The 24,919-nt window shown below is 34.0% G+C and overlaps 2 protein-coding genes across 5 annotated transcripts in view; one reads left to right on the top strand and one right to left on the bottom strand.

Annotated features, from left to right (window-relative positions):
- Positions 1-2,784: 2,784 nt before the first annotated feature.
- Positions 2,785-8,590, top strand: LOC133183926 (apoptosis regulatory protein Siva-like). Its single transcript, XM_061318808.1, has 4 exons — positions 2,785-2,951; positions 5,790-6,059; positions 6,214-6,349; positions 7,113-8,590. Exons 1-4 carry the CDS (start codon positions 2,834-2,836, stop codon positions 7,159-7,161), a joined length of 573 nt encoding a protein of 190 aa, XP_061174792.1. The 5' UTR covers positions 2,785-2,833; the 3' UTR covers positions 7,162-8,590.
- A 3,062-nt stretch (positions 8,591-11,652) lies between these two features.
- Positions 11,653-24,919, bottom strand: part of LOC133183076 (serine-rich adhesin for platelets-like) — a 29,329-nt gene continuing 16,062 nt past the window's right edge. For 3 of the 4 annotated variants that reach the window (XM_061318016.1, XM_061318012.1, XM_061318014.1), the window contains 7 exons: positions 24,131-24,894; positions 18,878-18,998; positions 16,628-18,381; positions 16,080-16,253; positions 14,223-14,308; positions 13,750-13,907; positions 11,653-13,476 (listed from right to left, as the gene is read on the bottom strand). In XM_061318016.1, the coding sequence (XP_061174000.1) occupies positions 13,262-13,476; positions 13,750-13,907; positions 14,223-14,308; positions 16,080-16,253; positions 16,628-18,381; positions 18,878-18,998; positions 24,131-24,894 (3,272 nt within the window). In that variant the 3' untranslated portion in view covers positions 11,653-13,261. The remainder of the gene's footprint in view (positions 13,477-13,749; positions 13,908-14,222; positions 14,309-16,079; positions 16,254-16,627; positions 18,382-18,877; positions 18,999-24,130; positions 24,895-24,919) is intronic. The other variant, XM_061318013.1, reaches the window with a different exon arrangement.

A 24,919-nucleotide genomic window follows, 5' to 3' on the forward strand; every position in this document is an offset into this window, starting at 1 on the left:
TGGACGTTTGATGAAGAGATTTTACATTGATTTAATCACCATAAAAATAAAAGCGAGTAATTTTATTTAGCGAGTGGTGCTTCTCACGTAATTACGCAATAATTAATTCCTCGCGTATATTTAGGAATCTACAGTATTTATAGAATAAATGAGATATAGCTTGATTTAGTTATTTATAGTATAAATGAGATATAGCTCAATTTAGCTACCTAAAGTATTAATGAGATATAGCTTGATTTAGCTATTCACAAAAGCTTTAGTTATTAAGAAGACAGAACACCTTCTTGTGTTATTGTACTTTCTTGTTAATTGTGCCTTTTTCACTGTTTTAAAATTTGCAGTGTGCAAAAAAAGTTGCACTTTGATGCAGTGACAGTTTTCAGCTTTGTATTAATTGTTCTGAATACAATGCCTGAAAAAATTGTTTATCAAACTGTGTCTCCTCCAGACTTTTAAAAGCTTGGGGGCTATAAGCATTTGATTTGTAATCACTCAGTAATAAGTACTTCTTGATTAAAGTTCTAAGAGGGGACAATTGTGGTGAACAAGGTAATTGATAGGTAATTATTCAGCACAATGTGAAGTAATCATACTTAGCCTTGCCTCAATGCACAAAAGGTGGGTGTAAATTTACCCAAACAACAGAAATACATATTTTGCTTAAAGATGTTCAAAAGCAGCAATGTTTAAAATACCTTTTATTTGGATTCAATGGTACAAATATGAGCACGTCATAAAATTGTAACTTTTTGCCTATTTCCTATTTGTAAAAAAAACTAAACCCATTAATTTTTTCAAGCTATTTTGAACAGCCAAATAAAGCTTAAAATTTCATAACAGCTGTTCTAGCCAATTCAACCAATTCAAGCTACATGTTATAAATAAAATCAAGATATTGTGTAACACCTGATGATTTAACTTTTTTAAAAATCTACACCATCCTACTATACTTGCATATGACTTTCTATGACTAATCATGGTCCTGCAGCTGCTGCTCTTCTTCAGAATTCCCATGTATAACTTTATCTTTGATCTCCTATAATGGACCCACCCTACTGGGGAAAGGGGGGGTAATATGAACAAACTTAAACCTACATTACCTGGGGATGCTTCCATATTAATAAAATAAGTCACCGCTTTGTTCTTCTCGAGAAAAAAAAATCTTCAGTATATACCGATGTAAAATTTTGATCTCTCATTGTGGTTGTACCCTACCCCAGGGGATCATAAATTCAAATATGTCATAAAATAATAAATTGTAATTTTTATTTTTAGTATTAGAGGGTTAAGACAAAACATTTCTCAAAAGCTGAGAGAAGAAGACTGTTTTATTATATGTATTTCAATGTAAAACTTTCAAATGATCTCCAATGGTGGCCCTACCCTACCTTTAGAGGGTCATACGTTCAAATATGTCGTAAAATAATAAATTGTAATTGATATTTTTATTATTAAACAACACTTTCCTCAAAAACTGACGAGTGAAATACCTTGACCTTGCCCCTAAGTCTGGCCTGACTGTTCGCTGAATGTTACCGTTAAGCCCATTTCAACGTTGTCTGGTACTTTCAAGCGTTAAATACAAATAAATATTTGTAAATATACTAAAAGAAACACTACCTTTCATGAGTAACTCGTATTTTTTTTTCTAGAATCAGTGAGATGGCGGGAAATGGGAAGCATTCGACCATGGGATCAAAGGTGTGACTGAACACTATTCAGATACCGGAAGGCATAGAAGGTGGAGCTTTCACGCACGGGCCATAGATCAAAAGATGAAATCAAGCATGGGATTAAATATTAGAGGCGGATCTATTGTAAAGTAACTAAAGTATATTATACTTGTGAAATACTCCCACCCCCACCGGACAGGCTCCTATTGTCCTGAGCAGTTGGGGGGGGGGGTGTACTAAATAAACTCAACAATCCAATTTTTGGGGTGGGGTGGGGGTGGGGCAACTCTCCGTTCTACAACAAATGTTTTTGATACATGAAGGTATGCGTGGGACAGTTTGACCGTGCATAAATAAGTGCAGGGAGGGGGATGGGGGGGGGCAGGTCTTTCAATTTTTTTTTCTAAATCAAGAGCAAAAGACTGTACTAAGATAAAAGAGGGGACTTCTCTGATAATGATAATTCAGATTTATCTGAATGAAATGTTGTTTAAAGTAATGATCATTAATTCATTATTGGGTAGGGGGTGGAATACTAAGGGGAGTTTTTGCACTTCCAAGAGAGTAAAATGGATAGAGAATGGATGCGCACATGTTGATAAATGTCTTTTGCATCAGTTATTTTTCCACAGTATTGGTTGTATAAAGATTGTTTTCTTTTCTATTGAATGAGTCAAGAACATATATATGTACTTAAGAGGCAAAGAACAAACAGTTTTAAAAAATCATACAAACGCGATTTTTTAAAAAATCGTACAATTAAATTGTTGATCACGATTTGTAAATCTTACAAACGCAGTTGTTAATTCGTTCAAACGATTTTATAAATTGTACAAACGAATTTTTAATTCGTACAAAAGAATTTATAAATCGTTTTAACGATTTTCTTAATTGTACAAACGAATTTCTTAATCGTTCAAAATTGAAATAGCAATTATACACCATCATAAAAGTGAAAGGAGTATCCAGAATATTTAGAAAAAATACAGGTTTTGATTTAATCCCGACAATTTTTGACAGAAATTCTACTGCCGAGGAACAGAACAAATGACGAGTTGTCATAATCCGGAAATTTTGTCCGGCATGACTCGAATACTATGTATACCGGAAACGCTACTTTACCCCGCGAAACTGTCTACAAGTAAACAGAGACAAGAAACATGCCCAAAAGAAGAAACCCGTTTGGTGAAGGATCACCCCTTCAGCTAAAATCTCACATTGGTAATAAGGAATTAAACGCTGGAGTTAGCGGAGAGCAGAATCTTAAAGCTGTGTATGGTAAGTGATTTATTGCGTGGTTGCTTAACGTTGTCAAAAAGGAAAACAACGTTTTTCCATTTGTGTATTGACAAAACACTGGTTTGTGATAAGAATTATGGAATTACGGAGTTATTGTCTTTTGTATTTTTCTTTTTTTTTTTTGAATTGACTTGACATGTTGAACTCTCAATTAATTTCATAAGTTAGCCTAAATGGAAGTTTAATTGTAGGGGCCCTTGAAATGTACTGTTCACTACTGAAGAAGGTCTGCATCCCAGAATCTTGCTGCAAATCTGTAGCTCGCTGGTCTGAAAAAAATTGGGATAGACGACCAGAGAGCTACAGGGCCACCCTTTGAAAAAAAGTGTATATTTATTGCGCACGAGAAAAGTACACTGTTTCTCGATTTCTTTCTCCGTTTATTTAAGATGCCATCTCAAAATATTACAAACCATGTGTTCCTAACATATTTTTTCACTACTTCGAAAATAAAACATTCCCAAAAACTGTTGTTAATAGCCCTCCTAGGCCTGAGACCATGGGACCATTGGAAATTTTGCCTATTTATACAGCCATTCTAAGTGGCAAGACAATTCGGTCCAACGAGCTTCGTAGGTTGAAAAGTTTGAATTTAAAAGTGGTTGGAGGGGGTTGATTTGAACTAACTTGAATCTATACTTCATAGGGATGCTTTTGAATTAATATGACAAATAACAGCTTTGCTGTTCTTAAGAAGAACATTTTTATTGATATATCATTTGTATAACTATGATCCCCTGTTATGGCCCCTCTATTCTCCTGGGGGTCATGAATTGAACAAATTTGAATCTACATTATCCGAGGATGCTTCCATTTAAATATGACCAATAGTGGCTTTGCTGTTCTTGAGAAGAAGATTTTTAAAGATTTTTCCTATGTATTCCTATGTAAATCTTTGATCACCCATTATGGCCCAACCCTACCCCCGGGGGTCATAATTTAAACAACCCTGAATTTACACTATCTAAGAATGCTTCCATATAAATATGACTAATCATGGCTTTGCTGCTCTTGAGAAGAAGATTTTTAAAGATTTTTCCTATATATTCCTATGTAAAACTTTGATAGCCCATTGTTGCCCCACCCTACCCCGGGGGTCATGATTTGAACAAACTTGAATCTACACTGTCTTAGAATGTTTCCATATAAAAATGACCAATTATGGCTTTGCTGTTCTTGAGAAGAAGATTTTTAAAGATTTTTCATGTATATTCCTATGTAAAACTTTGATCGCCCATTGTGGCCCCACCCTACCCCTGGGGGTCATGATTTGAACAAACTTGAATCTACACTACCTGAGGATGCTTCCATATAAATATGACCAATCATGGCTTTGCTGTTCTTGAGAAGAAGATTTTAAAAGATTTTTCCTACATGTATATATTCCTATGTAAAACTTTGATCACCCATTGTGGCCCCACCCTGCCCCCGGGGGTCATGATTTTAACAAATTTGAATCTACACTACCTGAGGATGCTTCCACATAAGTTTCATATTTTCAAGCACAGTGGTTCTTGAGAAGAAGATTTTTTAATGATGCCATTAATTTTTCTCGAATTCATAATTATCTCCCCTTGGAAGAAGGCGTGGCCCTTCATTTGAACAAACTTGAATCCCCTTTACCCAAGGATACTCTGTGCCAAGTTGGTTGAAATTGGCCCAGTGGTTCTGGAGAAGAAGATGAAAATGTGAAAAGTTTACGACAACAACAGACAACGGACAAATTTTGATCAGAAAAGCTCACTTGAGCCTTTGGCTCAGGTGAGCTAAAAAAGTAGTTTAGTGGTGAAAAGATCAGGGTTTTAAGGTTATTCTTTTTAAAATTAAAGTTTAATTCTCACCATTAAAATTTAATCATGTATATAAATTAATAATTATAATATAAAAATTTATTTAAATAAATTATTTTTCCTTTTTCTATGCATTGCACTAACTCATCTAAAACGAAGTGAAATCATTTTTTTTTCATCTTGAATTATTAAATATACTGGAAATATATTTTATGTAAATCACATAACACTTATCTTTCAGTTGATTGAGTGATCGTAAATAATTTAATAAGATTTCAGCATGTATTTACCATAAACAGAGGAATGGAGGAAATTCGGATTAGAAAAAAATCATTTTGGAAGTAAATAAGTCCGGAAGTGCTGCAAAATGGATAAGATTATGGATATTTACGAACAACAGGAGCATGCTGCCTGGAAATTTTTCATTGGTTGGGAATTAAATAGCAAAATATGAGTGAAAATACCAGTAGTGATTTTCATATGTTACGTTGGTATTTTTTATTAATAGCCCACGGGGCTACCTCCATGCAGAAAACCACTAGCCCGACCCTAAAAAATGGTAGCCCCGGGTGTCGGGCGATGCTAATTGCACACCCCTGCTTTTTGGTGCACAATAAATATACATTTTTTTCAATGAGTGGCACTGAAGCTCTCTGGTCGTCCATCCCAATTTTTTCAGACCAGCGATCTACAGATCTGCAGCTATCCAGAATCACAAACACTGAAACAGTTAATCTCAGCGAAATTCATTTTTGACACATTAAATTTCATATTTTAAGTCAGAAATCTAAAATAAGCCCTACCATTTTGTTGGTATATCATTACTGAAAAATGTATCACAATATTTTTTGCCTATGAATTGCAATTTACCAGAATATCAATATTATTGTGCAGCCCTACTGAATACATGTAATTCCCAAGGATGGTATCAGTGCACAGAATTACATTAGAAAGTAACTGCAAAGAAGAATTGCTTAAAATTACTGAATTCGAATTGTATTCAATTTTGGTTTTTCACTTGTTCCAGAGAGGACAAAAAATATGCTCTTCAATGGCGTTCAGACATTGTACCATTCTGACACAGTGACTGCTGATGCCAATTGTAATCTGCCATTTATCGCCAACTACAATACAATGGATGCCACATCCCAGGTCCCTGGTCAGCTGGTTATTGACCATGAGGGTCAGCTGACTGTTCCATCAGCATTGAACAGGGCTCCAAATGAAGACATGGAAACTAGTCAGCCAACTGCATTTGGACTAAACAACAGTTCTAGTACATTTGATTTTTCAAAGGGTAAGCTCATGTCCATCGCTAGAGCTATAAGAAATCTTAACAATTTTCTTTCAGTTATCCAGATAATTATGAATTATTTATAGAACTTTTAATTGAGTTAAGTGATTTGAAATTGGTTATTTTATTTACACTTTGTTTATCATGATGTGTATAGGTAAAAAGCCAGTAGAAAGGAGGCGACTGCCGTCTGATGAACGATGTAACTTCTGTGAGAAAGCTTTGAGTAATGAGCAATCCTTACAGTGCTACAACTGTCAGAGAAACTTCTGTCAGCTTTGTTCAGTCCTCAAGTGAGTTCCCTTCAGATTTTATATCTTAATATTGTAGTTGTAGTGCTGCATATATCTATGCTTTGTTGATATCAGTTCTTACTTAGGGATGTCACTCATTATATATATCAAGGATTTTTTGAGAAATATATTTTAGATAACTGTTCATAAAGTATGACTTAAAATTGCAAAGAAAACTGGGGTCAGTGTGCATCTTACTGAGCAAATGTACATTTAACTGGACCTTTTTGCACTTAAATTGTAACGTTTAGGTTAATGATAAATCACTTTTACCATAATCATATTTTACCAAATATTATGGCAATAAATGTAATCTTATTCTATGTTAAATAGTTTGAATAATATTAGGGCTAAGTTCCAAGGTATTAAATCAAAGAAATGTGTAGATTTTAAGAATTTTCTTCTAGATATCCTTCAACTACAAGAAATAGTATTGTTTCTTTACAATTTTATGAGCAGTTTTTAAATTGAATATTGTATAATTTGCATTGTTTAATTCTAGTATGTCATAAAATTGAATGTAATAAAGAATTTTGAAGTTAGAGGATCGACCAAACTTTTCTCAAAAGCCGACGAGTGACATACCTTAAGTTTAATTTTTTGCAATTTAAGTTCTGATCCTGTCTTTCAATCTGTGGTTTTTTTAATTAAAGATTTTCATCTTAAATATTAATAACTAAAAGAAAGTTGTGTTTGAAAGGGTACCTAAGTATGCATTTAACTAGGCTTATCACTTGCTATATATACCATCTCTGTTTTTCAGTTATGATGAAAGTTTTGAGAGAGTTTTCTGCTTGGGATGTTCAGCTTAGAGCTTTCTTTCCATGGATGGCTTCACATGAATTCCATAAGACCTCAGTACTCAATAGATCTTCCAAATTTTACAATATGCAGAATTTATACCAATGCAACAATGCTACAATTGTCTACCTAATAATTTGACAATTTAGAAAGATGCCACATTCATCACTTTGAATTGTGTATTAAGAGATACATCAGTGGAGAAGCAAACATTGTTGAAATTACTTTTGTGTTCAGAAGGATTGTGTTATGAAATTAAGAAGTACATGTATGTGTGCAGGTATACATACTGTGTGTTTTCTTGATGAAAATGCAATTCAAGTACCAGTACATTTCCTGAAAAACAGAAGTGCTTCGTGCCATGCAACAATAGTTCTCTTGTCCCTTATCTGTTCTTTGCTCATTCCAAGAGAGGAAAAACACTGTGAAGATTCTACCACTGAACTTGCAGATAGTCAGATGTGTGTAAATTCAAGATGCTGATCTTCAGTTGGACCTTATCCTTACAAAATTAAGATTTTGCTTTCATTCTTTGAATAATTTTGCCATTAAATTCTGCAAAACAGGGATATTTTTATGGGGTAATTTTGCAAATCCGTGGAACAAAATGTTTTGATGGGGGTTATTTTTGCAGAAGTTGAAGAATTTGCATCATGTTTGTTGGTATTTTTGTTTAGTATGTTACTTGCAGGAAATTGTTCATATGGTGATAAATTTTGTGACCTTAGTTTAATTGCAGAATTTGCAAATTAAATAATTTCCCAAGGAAAAGCTTTCGTGTGTACAGTAAATGCAAACAAATTAAAGCAAGATCACTTTGCTTTACGTGGGATTTCCCTTTGAGTTTCACATTGAATTTCTTCATTTTGATTGTATCTACTGATAATTTGTAAGCTGAAGAATTCTTTCATGTACTTTTATAATGTGAAAAACATTTTGTTTCCTGTTGCAAGCCAACATTAACTCATGATGGGCCAGCTTTGAGGTTCTGTGGACTTGTACTCCACAACCACACACACTGGACTGGATAACCGAATTATTAAATGACATAGTTGGACAGTAAATCACCACAGTCATATGGGCTTAATAAATATGGTTGCTGATATAATTATTTTTTATTTAATTGTTTTCTAGATAACAAAGTGTGACATCCACGGCTTAAATTTTAACGAGTATTCTAATACCCAATGTGTTAGCTAATGAGTATTCTAATACCCAATGTGTTAGCTACATGTAGTGATGTGTATGTTTAAAACAATCCATATTTATCAATTATTTTTTTTATTCTATATATTGTTTTCATCAAATAGTGCATGTATTTTGTATAGAATTTAATATGCAGATTGTAATTTAACAGAATTTTTTTGCAAAAAGTGCAGCTTTTTTTTTTCTTAAATGTTTTTGATAGTAGTTAAGAAATGCCAAAAAATATGTTAAATATTTTTTAGATTTATTTGTACATGTATAGTATGTATATATATTGAATTGACTATACTTGTGTATTTATAAAAGTTTATAGATTTTTCATACTTAGAAGATTCATGTTCTGCTGTATAAATCACAATATATATTAAATCATTTTATTATATAATTATGGTAACTGTTATTAAATATGTAACAGTGCTTTAGCATGTGTTGTGAAAATAATAGTAGGTTGGTAATAATTTGACCAGCAGTACGTACCATTATGTACATGTCAGATATAAATACTAGCTGGTATGTAGTCAGACACTATTACTGATATCTTTGTTATAAATATGCCATTTGATAAAAATACTGTAAATGTATTATATTAATTAAGCGTGTATGATATTTGACAGAAATTGACTTTGAACAAGTTAGCATTGATATGATTTATCGCATTTCCTAATGTTCTTATGTATATGCATATGTGCAAGACATTTAGCATTGTAATTGATTTAGTGGAAGTTGATGTCTGCCTAAAGCGCTAAAAAGAATACACAGCCAAATGTAATATATTTACAGTAGTGCGACTTTCAGTAAATTTGTATCCATGATGCAGAATTTATGTGTACTCTGTAATTCATTCTTAATATGATACTTTAAATTACTTTGATTTAAGAAACTCATTTAGAAATGCCAAATCCTCACTTTCTAAAGCAATTAGCATTGTAGGCTTGTTTACCCCCTGGAACTTTGTTTGGTATCCTCCTTTGCTGTTGAATCTATTTTTCAGTTAATTGTCATTAAATACTTTTGTATTAAATGTGTCTACTAAAGAAGAAACACATCTGAAATAAAAATAGCCAAAAACTGAATTTAAGTATATTTTCTTAATTCATGTACTAGAAAGCTGTGAGAGACAACCTTGACAATTTCCAAGGACAAAGATCCTAGGGTTTGCTAAGAATTTCTTGCAGGATTACCAATTTTTGCCTTCTTGAACAACAGTAATTGTACCCATGCAGTAACATAATGCTGCAAATTCTATGTATCGAAAAGCAGGGAAAGTTTGCAAAATGGTTTCTAGATCCATTTTCAATAGAACTAGATATATTTACAATGGAGTTGAATGGAGGGTTTCAGTGGATTTTAAATACTAAGTCTGGTGAATTTCAGTTTAACATGTAACCTTGGGATAGATGTAAATAAATTACAATTAACTTAGCCATATTGCTTACTGGTGTATAACAGTGTAAGAATGGAGGCATCAACTACAGTGTTTTACATTGGTATTGCTTATCTATCAATTAATAGTGAGATCACTTGGTTTTATGAAACCATTAGAACAAGTCTTTTTTTCCCCATTATGTAAAGTAGTGTTGTGCAAAAAATTTACAGAGCACATGGCTAATTTAAATGGCCAATTTCAGTATTTTTAAGGAAATTCTATTAAAATTAATAAGAAATTGTGCATTACTACTTTGTTAAACACTTTGATTATACCCCCGCTCCGAAGGAGAGGGAGGTATACTGTTTTATCCTAGTTTGTCTGTCTGTGTGTCTGTCCGTCCGTAACAAATTTTTTGTCACAGTTTTCTCATTGCAGATGCTTGAAATTTTAGCACACACTTTGTTTGGGCATGCCATATGGTGGGATTCATTTCTGTACGAATCCAATGTCAGCTTCCTGTTTATCTGTGCATCTTTCTGTACCATACATAACAAATTTTGGTCGCGGTTTTCTCAGCAATTACTGATTGCAGGTGCTTGAAATTTTAGCACACTTTTTCTTTAGGCGTGCCATATGATGGGATTAATTTTTGTATGAATCAGATGTCAACTTCCTGTTTATCTGTGTGTCTGTCTGTACTATACATAAATTTTGGTTGCAGTTTTCCCAGCAACTACTAATTGCAAATGCTTGAAATTTTAGCACACTCTTTGTTTAGGCCTGCAGTATGGTGAGAATCATTTTTGTACAAATCTGATGTCAACTTCTTGTTCATTCTTGTGTCTGTCCATAACTGAACTTGTGTAAATTCACATCAAAGTTAGGGTATTACTAGTGAGCATTGGCTCACAGACTTCTTGTCTTATTTTTCTAATAATGATCTTATTTTTGAAGCTGAACGATTTGTATAAGGAAAAGAGTTATCATTGTCCACCATATTAGTCTTCTATAGACTATCATTTTCCAGCCACTATATAAGCCTCAGCTTTGTTCAGAGTTCACTGATTTCGCTTCACAGAGTTTACCGGAACTGATTTCGCTTTAAATGTCATTATGATAGACTTCTGTATGCGTCTGCCATGTCAGGAAAATAGTTTCAAAAGATATTCAATATCAGTTGCACTGGTCAATGTATTAGAAGGTAAAACAATCACAAATGCATGTTCAGTGACATAAAATGTAAATAGAAAGACAATGCAAGATATACATGTACTTTATGCAGCAGCAACCAGGTAAAAGCAGTCAGGTGTAATGAATGTGAAGGGTTTATTTACTCCACTGCTGATATAGCAGGTAAGAAAACTAATATGATATGCCTGTTTACAAGTTATGTTCAGTTCAAAGCATCCTAGAAGGGAGAGGCCCATTCAAACCACAAGTCCTAACCCAAGGAATATTTTCTTAGAGTCAAAAAGCCCTAGCTTATCAGAGATAATGAAAATACATCTTTTGGGGAATTCCATCCGACTACATTTTGCAGCCCCCCCCCCCCCCCCCCAAAAAAAAAGAAGTAAAATCTTATCTTTGAGCAATTGACTGTACTTTAAGAAAGAGTTAAAACCTTGCTTTCATATAAATTTCCTGGATATCCAATTTTTCAGAAGATAATAAATTAGAAATGATATCCACAATAAGTTGCATACATTTACGCTAACAGATACATGTATCAGTCAACAGAGATAAAGCAAAAAAAAACGGACCCCTGTATCCTTCATGAGTGTTAATAGACCATTCATTTATTTTACAATAGATAAGCTTAAGTATCCACTGGCCAATATACTTCACTTTACAATATCAAAACTTCCAACTACTGCAACCATGCAAATGTCCTTCTAATTTAATAAACCATCATAATAACAACCAGTGATTTCACATTAATGCATAAATTTATTAAATTATCTAATATAAAACAATTTGTTCATGGCAACTAAGGCATTTGTAAATAAAAGGGAATCAATACAAAATATTGCATTCAGACTGTATATTTCAGTAATTCAGTCTGGCCAACAACCACAATATGCTTGAAGCATAACTAAACGACAAACAACAGAAATGTACAGGCACACCAACATCCATTACCTCAATGGAATGCATTCAATAAGTCTTAAATATTTTCAACAATTCAAAGCAGTGTGAGAGAATGAATACAATATTGTATCACAACTTCTAATCTAATCAACATATTAAGTATGTTAACTGTTTAGGTTTACAAAACTTGTTGGAGAATGAAACTCCAGAACAACCAAACAACCAGTCAGCAATTGTGACTCAGTCACTAACAAAAAGCAAAAAAAGGTACAATACAACCGTGACTTTAAAATTCTTCCTTGTATACATAAAAACAAAACCAAAAAAAAAAAAATGACATGGAATTGAGGTTAAAATTCATATTATCAATTTGAACAGTTGGTAATTTTCTAAAATACTCTGAGCAGTCTTCTTTTAATTTTAAATTGCTCATACATAGATATAAAGTCCTCAACGGAATTGAGGTTAAAATTCATATTATCAATTTGAACAGTTGGTAATTTTCTAAAATACTCTGAGCAGTCTTCTTTTAATTTTAAATTGCTCATACATAGATATAAAGTCCTCAACGTATTACTTAATGATTATTTGTAGAGAGCTCACAGTATGTTGTTTGTGTGGATTATGATGAGACTGACAGATCTTAGCAAATGTACCATAAATATCATGAATATTAAAATATAACAGCACACTTATGAAAAAACAAAGCAAATGAGAAGTGATAAATACACATAGAATTTCAGCAACATTTATGAGTATGTTTTCTCAAGTAAAATGACTTTGCCATCTTTAAATCAAATCACAAGATTTATAATTTGACCATTAACAAAAAAAGTTATTTACTGAGTTTTCATTAAGAGCTTCAAAGATCAGAGCAAGCTTATAAGGTTCATTTCATTGTTGAATTGTTAAAAAAAAACATTGAATGTAAAAGTTAATATCTACTTCAATATCTAATGCCACTAATGCATGATCACAGCCAGCGAAAAGCACTACTGTATGTATCACAGAGTCAGAAAACTGGTTTATTAGGTAACATTCTCCTCACGAAGGTGTGATTTGTGTATAAAATCTAATCAAGGTCACAACAAACTTGAATAACATTTTACATTCAAATTTACTCTAAATGAGCTCAGATTATTCCGATGAAAGATACTTGTCCCTCTTTTTTTCTTCTCTCGGTAACAATGCCACAACTTAATTGAAAGTTACATATTTATATATGTTAAGTACTGATACTTCAATGATTTCCTCAACAATAATTTCTGATCACTGAGAGTGTGTGCCATTTATATCAGAACCAATGAAACTTGGAACCATTCAATATTAAAATATGTCAGGCAATGTCAAAAAGAAATATTTGAGACTAGAATAAAATTGGTTGGACAAAAATTTGAAATGGAAGTATCTATTAATTGAAAATTGACATATAAACAGCATAAAGGTCTTCAAAAGAACTCGTCAGCAGTTCCCAATTCTTCACAGTCAGATTCTATGGAGGCTTGATCGTCCTTAATGACTTGGGGCTTTGCAATTGGTTGGAATCCAGCTAATTCACTGCGGATCCTCTCTATTTCCTGGAGATATTCCCGCTTTTCTCGTCCGGATAATCCAGGTGAGTCGGAGCAGCTGTCATCATCCGGATACAGGGCCTTGTGCATCACTTAAAAAGAATTTTATGTTGTTACTAAACCAGAAAATGTCACAATGCCTGCATCCCCCAAGAATCAAAGCTCTTTTTAATTGTATATTTATATGACACCTAACCATGAATTCAGAAAAAAATCTAGATGTCAGTATCGTTTCATTAACGTCAAAGCAATGAGGATTTATTCGTTTTAAAAAAATGATAAAATCCTAATCAAAATAGTTGCATACTGCCCTCAATTATCCTCTTTAAAATTCTATTCACTATAAATAACTGCACTGATCTTACTGTGGATTCTATGTTCTGTTTTCCTCAGATTGGTGAGGATGGCTGCTAGCTCCTGATTGGCCGTCTTCCAGCCAGGAATATCACTGTTAGATGATGATTGGTTCAGAATGTCATCAATGGGAGAGGGAGATGACATATCCTCAATTCTCTGATCCAACCTATCATCATAAATCAAATCAGTTTATCAACAATTTACAAAACTAAAAAATTCAACCACTCAAAGAAAAATGCATTTCTGTATTTGATTTTGAAAAAAGGATCATACAAGACTTTGTAGGTGCCAAATAGTAATCATCTAGTTTAACAGTCTACCCATCTATGTACCCCCCCCCCCTCCCCCCCAATAACACTCCTATAGCAGTTATATAACACTCAAATTTGTTAAGTTGTTTAAGCACGCATTAGGACATATTTTGTAATGTCTTCACCCTTTATACGCCATATTCTTGCACCTTTTCCTAATTAAGACTTACTTGAGCTGCATCAGTGTTTTTTCTGTGTTGGTCTTGAGTTTGAGTGACAGCTGATAAATGGATGACACCAAGATGTTGTCATAAGACTGAAAAATAAACAACTTTTAAAATAAAAACACAATACAAAAAAAAAAAAACCCAAAACTTATAGCACATTTTTTTTTCAGATATTACTTTTCAACTAAAACCATCATGTAGTATTATGAAAATTATTGCCAGAACCATACACATGTATTCCTATTAAAGAAATCTGAATAAACTTTAAAACCCTATATAAATTAATTAAAATTTGAATCGTATGAGAAGAAGCCATTGCAGTATAATTTGTACTTGTACTACGTTTCCAGAATTCTGGGTTATATAAAGCAGTATATGTGTAGTATGTATATTTCATATAATATTATATAATATATAATAAATAAAAATTAACATACATAGCAGGATATACATGTATGTAGTGAAGAGCATTTCAAACATTGCAATAGTAGTGGTATATTGTCTTCTGTAAACTTTATTGACCATCACCAGAAAATTAATCTTCAAGAAACCTAATTCTGCCCTCACCCATATTATTAAAATCCTCTTTCCCCTGATACCTCATTAATTTATAGTATTGTATTGGTCAATTTCTAAAACTACATAGTACAGTTAGCTTGTTCATATTTTCAAAATGGTCACAAAGAAAAGACACATGTTAAAATGCATAAAGTTTAAGAATATCATGTGATTGGAAAGGAGACTTCAATTCCAATCTGCATTCCATAAAATTATTGACAGTGGAGTTTTGGCATACAGCATATATATATATATATATTAATGTCCTTCAGATATCTATTTATCACAAAACTACACATCCAAATAAAAACAAGATATATACCGATATACATTCAATACCGGTAAATCTGGATGATTGTGGCCCAAGAAAATCGTCCAGATTAATGAAGGTCTGGATTACTGAAAACGGGCATTTTTATCATTGGTAGATAAATAGGTTAATCATCCAGAGGGTGAAGCATTAAAATTATTGATGTCCGGATTGATGAGGGTCCACACTGTATATATTTTTACTTGAAAATGCATCACTTGTACTTTGCAGTCATTTAAATGAAAATGAAGTGCAATTTAATCAGGTAAATTACAGGTTGTAATTTTTTTTCCAGAAATTGTGCAAGTTGTGTGATAAATAAATATCTTGCTTGACATATTGAAACTTCAGCACTATAAAATATCATATACATATACAGAAATGCTGACTACATGTACACTCAGTCACACATGTAATGTTATAAAATTGATCAACAATTTTTTGACATATGCAGGAGTAGTTATGGATGGGTACTGGTGTGTATAATATATACATGGTCTACAGTGGGCCTTAGCCCCACTTTGCACCTGTATTAGATTAGCAAGAGAAAATCAAAAGCACTAGGTCAAGATTCACATATTGGAGATTCTGTGGATACTTGTGTTAGCTGTCATTCTATTAAAACTCAAAATGAAATCTACGGTATTAATTGGTTAGGAATAGATTAATTAAAATGATGATCTTTAAGGTAATTAATGTCTAACCTACTGTTGGCCCAACTACTGATGCCAGGTTGATGAGCTTACAACTTTTTGTCATATTTGAAACTCATTTTTTTTTATTTAAAAACTAAAATTAGAAAAACTTACTCAATCATGAGTTTAAAAAAAAACAAACACCTTCAAAATACATGCTCAAACTCCCTTGACACCAATTAAATTCAAAACAAAAGAGGAAAATAAGCTTGAAAATAAAGAATCCTTTATAAACAGACAAAATTCAAACAAGCTGGTAGTACTGAGTATACTCAGGGGCGAGTCTGCGGGACAAACCTGCTGCACTGGAGGCTCGTGTTGAGCTTTGTGTCTGGTGACCCCATGACGAGTCTCGTAACTCTCAAAGGAGTTTCGCTTTTTAAATACAGACAAGGGCATTAAAGGGGGAGAGGGGGCAGAGTTCTGGGGCGGCGGGGTGAATGCCGATTTATAGCGTCCGCTGCTTAGGTCCTAAAAACATAATGACAGTATTTAGATGGCTGATATGCATAAAATAAAAGGATTTTTCAATACACTAAAACCTCTAACCAAAAATTAAATAATGGCCCCAACGAACAAGCTGTATCATGAATTGTTAATGTTTAGGTTATACATGTACCATACCACTTAAGTACGCTATATATGTGATAAATTGCTACATTAATATTTTTAAAAACCACAACATCTAAAACAATGGGGTAATGTCCACAACGAAATCTCTCTACCTGACTCATATATGAAGCTAAATTTATCAGTAAGGATAACCTATGACTCACTATTTTTAAATATTCATATACAGGTAAAATGTACCTGTATTACTAAATAATATTCAAATAAATATATACCTGAGTTGACTTGACAATCATGCTACTATCATCCTCCTCTGAACTTAGGACTCGACTGGACTGTGATCTTCCTGAGTAAGGGATGAAGCTTCTTTGATACACACTGTCTGCCACTGAACCTGTTCCTTCACTGGCACAACTCAACTCATCTGGACTCGACACAGAGTCCTTCTTCTGGAGAGCTTGCCTTCTGTACTTCTGCAGCTCTGCTGTGTTGGTGAAGGATGCTGATCTGATCATTTTGGGTTTACCCTGATTATCCATCTTGACCTTGACATCCTTAGCTTTAGCCTTGGCCTCTGCCACTGCTTTTCTAGGGTCATACTCCTTCCTCCTCTTCCAAGCTGCCTTCTCGGCAGATCGGGGAGAATTGGATCGACTTGAGGCAGATGTAACACTACTTCTGTTACTATTAATACCAGTAACCGAAAGACCATAGGTAGGGGTGGTTTTTAACTTTGATTTTACAGACTTAAAATCAGGTTTGCGTGAAGGAGTATTGCTACCGTCAAAGTTTATGGAGTCTTGTGAACTCAAAGATCTGTTCAACTTAAGACTATAACGCCCACCATCACTTCTGGTAAAAGCATTAGACAAGTTTCCTGAAGATTGATTGCTAGATGCTTTTTGAGCAATTTTAGCACCAAGACTGGCATTACTCCTCGAGGAGGACTGAGGACCCTCTCTGCTCCTCTGTACAATAGCTGCCCCTAAACTCTCTTTGCTCCTTGCAGAGTCTTGTTTAGTATAGGGGTAACTGAGTCTGTTGGCAGCCTTCATGGATCGAGTGGGAGTGGAACTTTTTACAGAACGTGAAGAACTTGCAGAAGACACATTAGTAAGTGACACAGCCTCTGAGACACCTGAACTTGGAGTGTCTGGGACTTCTCCATCTGCTCTTGCTCTCCTTAACTGAAAAGCCCTGTTGGGTCGTGTCATACTTATTGTACCCTTGCCCTTTGACCCTGATCGATTAAAACTAACACCTGTATCACTGCACTCACTGGTTCTGTCTAATGACTGGTTGAGATCACAATTTTCACTTAAAACATCTGACACTACTGAGTTTTCAGGAGGTGTAATGTTTTTGTAGTTCCTTTCTCGGAATGCTTGAAGTCTCTCACTGGCAGAGCTATTTCGAGACACAGGTTTATGTTGCTGAAAACCTCTGGACTTTGCCAGAGATTCCCGAGGACTAGTATATAAATTAGATTTTAAAAATCCCTCATGTCCATTTACAAGTGCTGCTGTGCTTTCTGTGTCAGATAAATTATCACCGTCATCCTGAACATGTCCATTTTGTAAGCCACCTGACTTTGAATCCATGCGAGCCTCCATGGCTGCCATGACAGTTTGTGTATCTTTCAACAGAACTTCAGTATCAACACTTGCAGCACTTCGTGAAGTGGTTTTTGGAGTTGAAAACTCATCAGTTTGTGTCACAGATGTCACCTCCGATTCACTGTCAAATTTTGTTCTTGATATTGATTCTGTGTCCGTGTCCTCAGAACGTTTAACCACATGACTAGATATTGTGACAGCCTTCTGTTTGTCCGCGATGTTGTTGTTTTCTCCATATCGGGGTGTAGAGGGACACCTGGGACTCTGACTGTCTGTGCTCTGACTTAATCGGGAACTACAGTTACTCCCATCTGGACTTTTACCAGGAATTGTGGGTAATCTTCTGCCAGTGCCTGGTCGCTTCCTACTCAACCCTTTCGAGGGCTTTTTTGAGTCTGGAGTCATCATGGTATCTGCAATGATCATTAATATATACATTTTAATAATTTCCTCATGTTAAGTATATGATAGCTTACACATAGCTTACACATAAAGGGGCCAGTATAGTTTAGTGTATAACCTTATTCAAAATGTCTCATGTACATAAATTAATATTAATTAACTTTTTCACCGTTTTGACAACAAAACTAAATTAAATCCTTTTTCATACAGACAAACATTATGATTATGTTAATAGTGCTTGGTGAATACATTATGAGTAATCCCTGTAAATTCCTGAAAAACATTACCAGTGATCATAAAAGACAAAAATACTTGTACATAATAAAACCTTAATCATCACCTGAGTACTTCAACCTTATCAAAAGGAAACCTTGATCTGTCTTTATGATAAAAAGTGTACCCTGTGTTCTTTCCTTCTTTACATGTTACAGGTGAAAAATTTGTTTTCTATCAAGAAATGGGAACATATACGAGAATAGAAATGAATCATCCAATAATCACATTTACCTTTATCAGAGACACTGCTACTGGGACTGCTTGGTTCTGATGTCTTACTTTTACTGGTCAAGGCTGCCCATTGGGTCACCCAAGTGGGCGCGCTGCTGGGCACTGCATCGCTGGGGTTCTCCTGAAATCACAGAAATTCAGTTTATCAGAGGATATCATTATCTCTTTAGCTACCCCAATCCAAAATAAGTGGATAATTACAAATGTACATAAATGAGTCAAGAAAAATATTTATCAGGTGTAACGTACTTAAATCTAGGCAGTGCTGTTCTGAAATCTGATTTTACCTGTGTAATAGCCCACAGAGAAAAAAAAAATAGACTCGGCGAACTTTTATGCTATGTAATGTACACAGGTCTTTATTATGATAAAAAAGAATTATACCCTTCAGCATACACCAGGTTTAGAATAACCTGTATAAGTACACCTCATTAAGCTATTCAAAGCAGCTCTCATAACAATAGCCTACACTGTCAGAAACTATACAGCACTCTTATGTACCCTCCAGTTCTTCTAACACAGAACATGGAACTTTATTAATGCTTTCTGAACAAACATGCTGGCAGATCAAAAATACACCACAACCGAGTTTATGAACAAAAAAACGAAACAAAAAACTGTGCTTAGAAATTTAACCACTACACCATAGAAACCTAGCTGTCAGATTCTGCAAATATTTATTTTAATAATCAGCTGTTTAGCAAAAATTAAAGAAAAAAAGATTGCCACTTTCATCTCTATTCCCAAAAAGCTATAACATTTATGACCTAGCTGACACAAACTGATCAAATTTTTTATTTCTGCAGCCAGTATGACCATCAGACAGGTGAACAAATCACCAGATTTACTGTCCAATAAGGAGGTCACATATTTACAGAATCTTTCTGGACATAACTGTCAACTTGTGCAACTAGTAAGTAACAAACACTGTCATGAAAGACACATATACAGCATAAAAACAAAACAACAAACAAGGTAGCTATATCAGAGCAATGAGGATACATCATAAGTTTAATGTTTATCATGCAGTCTACATGTGTCAATTGAATTTTTAGCATTCAATTGAAATTGTTTAAACATGTTCTTTGACCAGACCTACATTTCTGTATATCTATCAGATTTAGAATTGGTTGTGACTTTTCTGAAAGCCTACCATTTAAAAAACGATTTCCAAATCTTCCAAAGTAAAGAAGAACCCTTTCCTTTTGTCAAAACTTTGAAGTTGCCATTGTTCCATAACAAATTTACTAATAAGAAAACACAACATGCAAGCCTAGCTTTAATTATTTAATAAGGTTAGTGATTACTCCTTGATAAATTTTGGGCGACAGCCATTTAAACATTCCAAACTCTGCCACATTCCGTCATTTTATTCACGTTTTTAGGAAGTAAGGGGACATGTTTCTTGTAAAATGAGGGGAAAGAATTCCTCATTATGACGTGGACATACCATTACATGGGTAAACATGCCTATCAAAGGTTTTCTTTGACCACAAAGTTCAAACATTTTATTTCAAAACAGCTGACAATACAGAATTTCTCCCATTAAGTCCCAACACTCTAGGTAACATATTAGATACCTATATGTCTATAGATTCTAGAAGGCTTTCAACTTAATGCAGATTTTGTGCCTGTAACACTCATCAATATACTTTCAATTACAAGCATACAAAACCACTTTGTTTCTGTAGATATGAGAGCAATCACTCATAAACATTCTCTTCGTTTTCTTGCTATTTACAGTCTTCAACAATAGAAAATAATTCTTTTTTTCAAGTGAGGCACTTTACATAACAAGAACAAAAAAATGTCCCTTCATAAAATATGGATTAACATATTTAACAAACCCTAATTTTCTCCATACTTACCTGACATAAGCACTGAAATAAAACATTTTTCACCTAGCTGGATATGATATTGTGACACATACAACTCTGTCTATAAAGTGTGATATATACACAGAAATATTTCACATGTATCAAATAGCTGGTAATCAAAACCTGGCATGGCCAGTGGAATGCCAAGTACAATATGGTACCTTTAGGTTACAGCTTGGAGAGGAAAAAAAAAAGTTCACAAACGATCTTGCCCATTAGGGTTTTTATGAGAATAGTTTGCCAAATAAATCGAGATGTTAAGTGGTAAGCTCTGATTAGAGCATTAGGTCAACTTTTTCCCCCCAAGCTGACATGGCATGTTTATTTCAATGAAAAAAGTATGAATGCCAAGTGTTTTGTCTGTTTAACATCACTTTGTTCAACATAATTTTTCTTTTCATCTAGTAACATTCCTTCTTTTATAAACAAATATACATTACAAATTAAGGATACCCCCCCCCCCCCCCAACAACCTATGGCACAAACACACACACACATGCAAAAAATAGTCAAATGTACCTAATTATGTATGTAGAAAAGCCTTTATTTGCTTCAAAATTCCAAATTTGTCTCAGAAGAAAAGTCACTTATCATTAGAACTGACCTGAATGGTGTGAATAGGAAAATTGGACCACAGATCACTAGCCATGATAGCCCAGAATGAAAGGACTCTATGCCTTGTAGTCAAAGATCCAAACCGTAAACAAATATGATACACAGAGACATGTGCTGGTGTTTGGCTAATCAGTGTTAGATCTCTATCTCCCAGTTATTTCCACATTCTCTCTCAAGAATGATAGTCCATTTAGTATCAGCCTTAACAGTTCACAGTATATGAACAGAAAGTTCATAAAGCTCGCAAAAGATCGTGAAATGTTCGCTTCATAACACTTCCCTCACGAACGTTTGAGCCGAGCCTACGAACAGGTCTATTACAATTTCCTGAAGTCAATCAAGCATGGCTTTTTAATTTTTACCGTCGGATCTAGTATATATCTTGTATTACCAGAAAAAATGTGCAAATGTGGGGGTGACATTTAAATCAACTAAACTGTCATTAAATAATTCTTTTTACTGTAATATAAGGAAATTTTGAGTTACCTAGTCATTGTTTACAATACACTGTTGTGTGTTACCAGGTAAAAAATACTTCTTGTTTAAACAGAAGAAAATCAAACATTCAGACTTTTAAACATTCACATCTTCTCATGTAAATAAATAGCCAACATAAATATTTAACCTTGCTTTAAATGACCAGAGCCTTAAAGACTGTCGAAAAACTTCAAGTACTTCATTTTCTACATGAATATATCAAATATTAAGCTTCAAACTTGCAAAATCAATACAAAATTCAACAAAATTTGCCACCAATATTGAAACATGATTTGAAATACTTTAAACTGTTTTAAAAAAAAATAAATCTTATTTAAATAATTCAATGAACTTAGTACTTCAAGTAAATAATTTTACTACAATTATTTTGAGTAAATAAACTCATGAATTAGCAAGAATTTGACAAGTGAGATGGCAAAATGTGCAATCAATATTCATCAATCTAATCATGTGTAATTATTAGCCATGACAAATAAGTATGTGTGAGTGTGCCCTTAAGTAAAAATCAGCCCTAAGTGTCACTCTTGCCGAATGATGGTTCAAACATATAGCATGTAAAAAATGGAGAAAATAACCCTTGATCCTCAACACATGAACACTGCAAAAATGCATAATTAATGATTGCTTATTAAATCATAAGCTGATTACAATGCAATCTTTATTTTAAAATACAGGTATGTTATTCATTATTTTAATCTTTTAAAGCCTTGATTTTTTTCTTTTAATGAAGCAGTGCAACTTTATAATAGCTATATATATACCCAAGTAAATATGAACAAACAAGCATTTCATTTATATACTTAAAGAAAGTGCTTTTTAAACTTGTTTGACAATATAATTTTAGCTATTCAAATGACCTAGAAAAAAAAAGCTTAATTATTATTAATTCTTTGTTTCCATTATGCCTTACATGTAAATAATTTCTTACCTTAAGAAAAATATTTATATCCTCACCGAATTTCATCTAGATATAATTTAAATTAGAAGCTCAGAAACAGCTAGGAGTAAAATTAATTTCCTTTTCGCTTAACGACTACACCAGTCATTAATGTTAATTTCCTCTTCACACCTTTTTAACATTCATCAGCAGTGTAAGTTAGCAGGCCCATCCATGGACAGTGATACATAACTATTACATCAATGTGTCCCCAAAAACCCTGTCTGGGCCTCTGGATTCTTGGGGCCCAGAGGGAAAATAGAAACACACAGCACTACCTAATCAATGTTTCCACAAATCGTTAGACTAGTGAAAGGAGAATGTGTACAGAGAGTTGTATATATCCAATGAATATCCACAAAACCAAGCAATTACATTTAATCGGGCAATGTAAATAGTCAATGGCCAAGAAAAACCTGTTGAAACACGCCTCCCTTAATCTTAATATTTTCCACTATATACCTAGACAGGGGGCATAATCAATGCCCAATTATAACCTTGTACATTTCTCCTGTTCTGTATTAAACATGTCACGAACAACAATTTTGGCATGGATGTTTTGGACACATAATCAAATGCAATACACAAAACTGAGCTGTATGGACTGTGTTACAATAACATTCATCATGTACAATCAAACCATCTGACATAGTTTACAACCCATTTATGTATGACCAAAACATAAAAAAAAAAAAAAAACATTTTTGACCTGTATAAACAGCTTAAGATGAAAATAAATCATATTTGCAACACAGTTTGAATTTCTGTAGCTGATATATTTTTGCATTGACCAGCAGTTTTCCATAAACTAATATAAAATTATGAATACTATTACTCAGATATTGAAGCATTGCACTGCAGAGCACAAAACCAAAGGAACAGACTATAAATCATCACAAAAGGTATCCTAATGTACTATAATAATAAACAGGTCAACATATAATTAGCTTGTTTTATTACCGTGATTTTGAAATTCTGTAAGCAACTCTGTGTAAGCATTATTTGCTGGTTTAATACTGTAGACTAATAACAGAACAGGAACTATTTTAATAGGAATATAGTACTCAAAAAGTCTGCAGACAGAGTTAAAATTTCTGAAAAACTCAGACCATACTTAAAAAATGAAACTTTAACCTTTAATAAGATTAACCTTTGCAAATAATCATCACAACAATATGAACTTTAATTAATAAGACAAATCTTGCAATATTTTTCCCAATATGGACTTCAAGCTTCACCAAAGTATCTCCCTTCCAAAATAAAAATATATATACATTGTATCTATATATAAACATTTATTTTTTACTTCCACTAACTTCCTCTCACCTGATCTTCTGTGATCTGTAGGTCAGTGACAACAGAACTTCCAACCTCCACCTCTACACTGCTGGCCTCAGGACCTCGACTCCTCTTCTTCTCCAGGACCCTCAGGTCCTCTTCATCTTCCAAGTTCTCTAGAATCAAGTCCTCCGATGAAGGTTTTCTGTCTGTGGAGATTTCACTAAATTCCATGGATTGTGAGACATTCGGTTGAGTATTGTTAATTCCAAACACAGTGTCTATTTTCTGACGCGCTGAGTCTTCCTCCTCTGATGGCTTATCCCCCTCTATTGTGTAAGTCCCTGTTTCACTCACATTGTCTGAATTGTCCGGAGGAGCACCCTTTGCCACCGGTAATACTTCTGTTTTTTTCTCCTGAGACTTTTTGGACACAGGAATGGCTTTGTTGGAATCTTTTCTCATGATGACTGGTTTCCGACCCACTTTAGCACTCTGAGATTTGGCCACAGAAGAATCAAAAGATTTTGACTCTGAGTACATGGAATGCTCACTGAAGCGGTCTGAGGATCTGTCAGTTTTTAAGGACTTTGGAGTACGCCTGCCCTTCGCTGGGGACTTGGCATCACCGGCAAACATTTTATCTATCAAAAATGAGGCGCTATCTGCTGTGTCTGATTCCTTTCCCTTTGGTTGTTTGGGTGACTTTGTTGTGGGAGCCTCACCATTCTCCTTTGGTCTGGACAGTTTGGCTGGCACAGGCCTGCCTGTGGACAAACTTCTTCTGTGCAAGCCTGTTTTCTGCGCAGGCTCTAAAATAATCCATTTTACTCTTTA

The sequence above is a fragment of the Saccostrea echinata genome, unplaced genomic scaffold (assembly GCF_033153115.1).
Source record: "Saccostrea echinata isolate AGI-Se365-2 ecotype Australia unplaced genomic scaffold, CSIRO_AGI_Sech_v1 ptg000009l, whole genome shotgun sequence".
Lineage (NCBI taxonomy): Eukaryota > Metazoa > Mollusca > Bivalvia > Ostreida > Ostreidae > Saccostrea > Saccostrea echinata.